At 42.3% G+C, this 7443-nt stretch overlaps 1 protein-coding gene across 1 annotated transcript in view; it reads right to left on the reverse strand.

Moving 5' to 3' along the window:
- Positions 1–4578: 4578 nt before the first annotated feature.
- The window catches only part of tusc3 (tumor suppressor candidate 3), a 58051-nt gene continuing 55186 nt past the window's right edge, over positions 4579–7443 (reverse strand). The window contains exons 9-10 of the mRNA XM_031864463.1: positions 7294–7384; positions 4579–5907 (exon numbers count right to left, since the gene is read on the reverse strand). Coding sequence (XP_031720323.1) covers positions 5892–5907; positions 7294–7384 — 107 coding nt within the window. The 3' untranslated portion in view covers positions 4579–5891. The remainder of the gene's footprint in view (positions 5908–7293; positions 7385–7443) is intronic.

The raw sequence follows: 7443 nt of genomic DNA on the forward strand, positions 1-7443 counted from the left end.
GACTCCCCTCTGTGTTTGCTGTTACTTTCTGTTATCGAATGCGCTGAACTTTTCCACCATATATACATATATTTCCTTTAACATTGTTTTTCTTTTACTATTTCACCTCAGAGCAAGCTTTGTCAGTAAACCAATTATTACAAATGTATGTCCTCAGCACATCTTAATGAGATTATGCATTGACACGTAAAATAAATAAATAAATGTCCTTGTTGCAGCTGTTGAAAGTGGAACACAAGTTGGACTTTCGAGAAGTTTCAAGTCTTCAATATGTTTCAATGCAACGTACAGACGTCTGGCAAAAAAAAAAAAAGATAATGAAAGTTTGGAGAAAATAGATAACATTACATCTCCTCCTGCCTCTATTTCACACCCACGCCCACATGCACAGTTGCAGATTCTTTCTAAAGATCCCCTCGCCATTTGTGAGTATGTATTTTTCATCAGAAAAATAGATCAGAGCTGAATCTCTTCTCAAAATGAGTTCCCCTGCAAACAGAAGTGGTAATATCATACGTGCTGGATGGCACTTCTGAATCTTGCACTTCTCAAGCTGTCACGCCACAGCATTATCCAGTATTATCAGTAAACGTATCATTTTATTTATGCCCTTTTTGTTCCCTTAACAGGCTCTGCATCCCCCCCATTGCATCCCTCCCTCTCCTGTCATGCTGCTGCAATTGCTGTAAATCTTAGTTATTACCTTTTAGGGCACACACCGGCTTATCCACAGGCTGGATCATGCTGATGGTGGCGTCAGCGGCATGGTGTTGGGTTGGGGGTGGAATCAGGGAAATACTTTGCTGAATTATCCTCCCTGTAATGAGTTTCCTGAAGTACCTTTTCTCATCAGTGGCATGATTATTGTCGGAAGATGTAGAGGGTATTGGCAGGCCCTAGAAGATGTTTCAGAGAAAGATAAAAGTAAATTAGTTTTTTAAACACGCCGAGGACCGATGTTGTACACGACACATTCCGATCACTTCACGAGTTAACAAAGGAACACAGTTGTTCATTTGTGGTCCATGAGGACTTTCTAACAACTAGATTTTGTTACCAAAAAATGTATCACTGAATTACATGTAACGTTGATTGAAAGTATCATTCACAAGTATGACTCAACAAAAACATTCAAACAAGGATCCTGTTTCATCAGTCACACAAAAACATGACCTCCACACAGTGGCAAAGAAAATGTAAGTGGCATCAACTGCATGTGCGGTGGGGCAGCCTTATGGCACTGCATCATGTTTTATCCACTAGAAGGGCACCTTAGAGGACACCTCATTACATTTTCTCCACATGGAAACCTGAGAGGTCCCTGCATCACGTTTTCTGAATTTTAAGGGAACCCATCAGTGCACTGCATCCCGCTTTCTCCACTTGAAGAGCACCCAGGAGGGCCTTGCATCACATTTTCTTTCACTTTGTGCCACTGCAGACATCGTCCACATATGTCGAGAATAGATCTGCTGTACAGAGGCAGCCAGGCATCATCAGAGGAGAGGAAAGGATAGAGAGACGTAATCTCTCTTTTTTAAGTCGTTCAAGAGGGACACAGAGAGACGTGACCGTGTTGTCTTATTCTCTCCCATCTTATACGACTGTTTCCTCTAAAATCACACACACACAACCAATAAAAAAAACATGCATGTTGTCGCAGACACATGCGCACACTTTGAACCACGAACACACGTACACACACATGCAAGCCCAAATGTGCGCACGCAAACACAAGACAGTGATGCAACAAAACAGCAACGACTGAAGCAGCACTCTGAGGATAATTGCTGTAGCTGTGGTGTGGATGCCTGGAGGAAATGTTTGTGGACTGCATGATGAGAGGGGAGGTTTGGTCCACAGTGAGGTGGCATCATGCCCTCAACAGACAGACTGCAGAAGAGTTTCTTCAAGGTCCGTCGCGGCTCAGCAGGACGTCACAGAGGTCAGGTAAGACAGGAACACCAGACCCAGTGGAATCAGACCAGACGGCGGGTTGCAGCACCACTGCTGAGGAGCAACGCACCAGTAGCTGTGATTTATTCAACAGATTAACAGTGAGGTATCAAGCGAGAGAAGCTGAATGGAAATTGAAAAGTTCAATAAAACTGCAAGAGACATTTTGGAAAGTTCATCAACGCTTATTTTCAACAGTTCATCAATGGCAGTGCTCTGAATAGGCGACGGGTTGGAGCACCTGTAAAGGTCGCTAAATGCCCAAATGCACACACCGATGCATACTGCCCGTTACAGTGATGAAGCAGTGAATAAATGCCGCGACACGGCAAAGTTTAGAACTAAGATGGAAGCATAGGGTTTTAAATACAAAACAAAAAAGCCAGAGAGGGCAAGAAGCGTTTGTTTGTTGGCTGGTGCGTAAGTCAGTCTGTCAACAAGAAGCTCTTTAACAGGATATCAGAAAGGACGAAGACGCTCCTGGAAAAGTTGCAGCCGTCTCTGAATTGCTATCTGTAAAATATGGCCACCATGACCCCCAACAAATGGCAGTCCTGCTGTCACCATCCAAATACCAATTGCGTTTCTTCGATTTTTTTTCTTCCAGTGGAAATTAGCAGTTACAAAAGAAGAATAACAACTGGACACACAGTACTAGTGCATCGTTGAAAGGTTCTTTCTCTTGTGAACGTAAGTTTCTTTTACTCTGAAAGCCTGTTTGTTTTTATTTTAATTTCCAGAGGAAGTCTAAAAGGGAGTGTGATCTCTGCTGAGTCTAAACCACTGCAAACATAAGTTACGCCACCGTCATCAAATGTGCAAGCTCAGTTTATGGCAAAGGGAAGGGGTCTCACTTCAATACACACCTACACAACAGGTAAATAACATTTAGTGGAGAAAAATATTGATTTGCAATGTTTGGATTTTACCCATACAACAGTGGGGTTTATGGGACCCCAAAAGATGAGGAAGTACATTCAATTTCAAGGGTTATATCTAACTTAAAGGTTACTTCTGTATTTTTCAACATGGACTCTTAAGTGACTAATGGGGCAACAACTGGCCCAGTATTGAGGGAGAACGCTGTAGCCGGCCACAACAGGCATTGAGGGCAAGTAAGCCGGGTCAATGTAATGCAACATCAAATAAAAGTGCTTGTTTTTGCCACTGACGGGCTCAGACTGTTATTATCGGTGTCTGACAACATTATGGGAAAGACCCGACACAGAAATAAAACCTTCTTCCTCAACTTTCACCTGATCCAGTCTGTTGGCTATTGTGTCCAAGTCCCGCTCGAGGAAAAGTCTTGTTGCGATATCTGGATATTCTCGGGCTGAAATTATTAAGGACAGCCATCGATTTCAAACACCTCAACCACATTGTCGAAATCATCTAAATATTCAGCCGTGACATAGAAAATCTTTCAGAAAACACCACGCTACATATTTCTCCAAAACAACAAACTCTGCCCACCCAGCTGGCAGTGATCTCACCGTTATCTTCCTGCAACAAGTCACCTCGCGAGATTTCAGAACTTGACTTCTCCTTGAACGAGACTCTTTCCATAATGTCGTCAGACACTTATAATAACAATCAGAGCCTGTCATGGCAAAAACCAGCTGTTTTGGTGGAACGTTAATGGCGGTGCCGCAGTTTACCCCAATAGATTCCATTGCAGCCCGAGAGTGGCTACGGTCTACAGCGCTCCTTCTCAATACTGGACCGGAATGAGTTTGTTAACAGTCAGTTAGACACACAAAAAATGGGATAATAGGGTGCAGGTTGAAAAAATAGTGAAGTCATCTTTTAATCAAGCCAGATTAATATAACTGTAAAGCAATTCACAGACTAAAAAGGGTAACAGATTGTACATTAGTAGTGACAAGCAGTCTATTTCAAACCTTTAATGCACTCATTTTACAAGATGTACGGCTGATTTTTGTGTAGCCTTTTGAGGCAGTTGAGAGATTATTCTAAAAGTCACTTTGTACTACAGCTGCCCTCTGTCTAAAATACACATTGATTCTGCTTCATTTGCCAATACTTATCCCTCCCCTGAAGGTGGCATTTATTCTGCTTATTTCCTCCACACCATAAAAGGTCAACAGTTCAGGGGAAACAGATGGGAAATTCTATTCCTAGCGCCGACAATGATACCACATCTCGGCCCTTGTAACAAAAAAAAAAACGATCTCACCCCGGGCCAATCAATAAGCTGAAGTTGGTTATTACTGCGACTGTGTACTGTTACTCACTTGAAGAAAAGAAAGTACGTTATTTACAAGCATAAAGAGGGCAGGTGTTGCTTGCTGTAATTACCTCTCATGTCTTACACAGCGGCAATATGCATGACTATTTTGCTGACGGTAGTTCTTCTTATTAAAGTAACTCTCTACAGTGAAGGAGCTCTTTGCAACCTTTGAGTCCCTTCCATTGCCTGCATGTCGTGTCAAATTCTAACACACGATTCAACAAGCCAGCAGCCATCTGACTGTAATTATATTCAGTATGTTCGGTATATTACTGATTACAAGATCAGCTTGTGTTTTGGTAAGATCAGTGTGCACACAACGGTTCAGTCTCCCAACGATATGAAGCAAAAAATAGACAAGAATGGGAAGTCTAAGAGGGAATATTTTTATTACACTTGTCAAAACTGGTCTATGTGCGGCACCATTCCTCTGTCTGCCCACGCATAGAAGGGTTACATAAATGGTTTCAATGCTGCAGCCCACTCACTGTTTCAGCGGGCAGTCCACCAGTGAAAGAATTAGAAATGTATGTATTCTCTAAATGACCTTAGCTTCTCACATTCAGCAAAGAAAAAGTTACAGCGCTCGCAGCCGGCCTCCTGTAAACTCAGTTCACATAATACTATTTCACATTAGTGATTTAAGATCCTAGCAAGTGTGGGGAGAAGTGAACTTTTATTCAATACAGCAGAAAGTGAACTGTGTGAGACTGAACGCAGAGCTTTTCTTTAACACTCACATCTTAGGTCTCATATTGGTCAATTTTGACTATTTGTCTTTGAATAACCTCATCCAAGAGGCTTTGGAGACACCCAACGATCATTTTTTAGATACATACAAAATAAAATATACACACACCAGAGTCCAAAGGGTGTAAACATGCACTCTAAGAGAGAAAAGCCCAAGACCTGTGTTACCTGATTGGATTCATTCCATATGTGTATACTATAAATCTACACATTCATATTTTAGCCTTATTAATTCAAAACTGGTCGCACCGTGAAACTGAGTCTGACTGAGCTCTGAAGCTACAGCAGGAATTTACCAGATGAGGATTAGCATCTTTATGTTCCAAAGATGCATTTATGTGACAAGCACCTGGGACGATTTAATTAGTTGAGATTTTACACGTAGTTAATAAGCTTTCCTACTAACTAACGAATAAACTTTAGCTCTCTGCCGCTGTGTTCAAGTGTCACCACGTAAACCATCTTCCTAACCTGCTGCTTCACTTCCCGTCCTCTCAACATCCACTTCACTCTCTGTGTGTTTGACTTCAGGTGTCTCTGTCTCTCCTTTCACCTGCGACACACTTTTTACAAATAAAATGCAATACAACGGATTAAAAGCAGCAGAGCACAGTCACAAGTATATATAGCCACACAGAATATTCAAATCACCAAAAAGGGGACCATAAAAAAAATGACAAAAATACAGAGACATGCCAAACACCTTTATTTTCCAGTGTAAGAAGGAATAATTCATTTTCTATTCAACTAGTAGAGTTTATGATAGGAGTCGATAAAAAACAACAACAACAACACACAAAAAAAGAAACTCCACCATGCACTCTAGACTCAATATTGACGCCGCCTCCTCCTCCTCTTCAAGCATCTCGTCGACTCCTCTTCTTCTAACCCATCGCTTCTCGGCCATCGCTGACCTCCTCTTCTGTCTGTTCTGTCACTTAATAAGGAAGCTGAGAGACAGAGGAGGATTACAGGGAGTGAGGAGGACAGGAGAGAAACAAAGAAGATAATAGGGAGAGAAGACACAAAGGGATGAAAACAATAAAGGGTTTTTAGTCGTGGCTTGTGTTGCACAACAACACATTTTTAGCAGAGGCTACAAAAAAGTGAAAACCATGAGGCTGTTGGTGAATTTCTTGGTAGATACTGAAGGTTCAAACTGTTTGTGGAGGCATTTAATCAGGCAAAAGAGCTCAATAGCTAGCTGAAGACACTGATACTGACTGATTTATTTTTATTTTTATTGTTGCTATACAGACGCAAATGTTTCTTTGTCTCACATAAAACAACAAACACCACACTGGCCTGATTTGTAGTAATTAAAAATGCATCAAACAGTTCCTCTCAAGCTGTATTCTCACTTTAAGAGCCATCCACACCTTTACTGCTCTACAAATCTGTCTTCTGTATAGTTGAATTGATTAATGAGCAGCAGGAATCACAGCCGGTAAAATTAGGAAAACATTCCGTTAATATGCACCTGTGACATAAAGCATGACCAGTTTTATACCACAACTAAACTTTCCATCAAAGGGCACTAGACAACAATCATCGGACGCTAAGCCCCTCCAGTGAGCTGGCACAATGCCATGTGATCCTATTTCAAGCCACAGGTCGCAGCAGAGTTAGAGCCCCCCATAAATGATCTGCCCCGGTGAAGTGCCCCCGACAACACGAATCCCCTCCAGCTGCAGAGGTGACTTCCTGCAGCTGGAGGTTGTTCTTGAGGTTGTGCTGTAATATCCCACGGCTGCACCAGAAGCGATGAATTGGACCTCAGACTCTGAGGAGTGTTTTCTGTCACACATTAAATCTTTTTTTTTTTTTATGTAGTGGCGACCTTTAGCTCAAAGTGGGACCAAATTGCTGCTGTTCTGGCTGGCTAGTGTCCAAACACATTCACTGTGTGAGATGCCCTGCAGAGAAACACCCATGATAGTTCCGTGACTTCTAGTAATCAGGCTAAAGAAGAGAAGACACGTCAATGCACCGTATGTATCGAGCGTACTGCAACAACACCAGACTGAAGGTTCTTAGCTGGCGGATTGGTCTTCGGAGGAGGAACCTCGGCGCTGTGGCCTGTACATTTTTGAAGGGAGTGTTTCCAATCGAACAGCTGTCTGAGGATCGATGCAATAATGGGAATGGATGGATCCGCTTTTGGCCTGGATTTTTTTTTTCACCGCGTCTGCAATAACTTTGTAGCGATTTTACGTCAACTTTCAGTGATTTTTAAGATTCATTGTATATCGTGTTTGAGTAACTGTTGAGTAAGTTGGATGAAACTTGTGCGTGAGCATCTGTCCAGCATGCTACTGTACAGTTGCTATAGTTACCTGTAGGGGTATCCATGGTACTTGGACCTGAAGATGGAGAGCAGGAAGCTGAAGAAAAACACCACCAGGCCAAGGCCAACCAGGCAGATGACTGGAAAGACACACACACACACACACACACACACACACACACACACACACACACACACA

Source organism: Anarrhichthys ocellatus, unplaced genomic scaffold, assembly GCF_004355925.1.
Source record: "Anarrhichthys ocellatus isolate YVR2014 unplaced genomic scaffold, GSC_Weel_1.0 scaffold31, whole genome shotgun sequence".
Taxonomy (NCBI): domain Eukaryota; kingdom Metazoa; phylum Chordata; class Actinopteri; order Perciformes; family Anarhichadidae; genus Anarrhichthys; species Anarrhichthys ocellatus.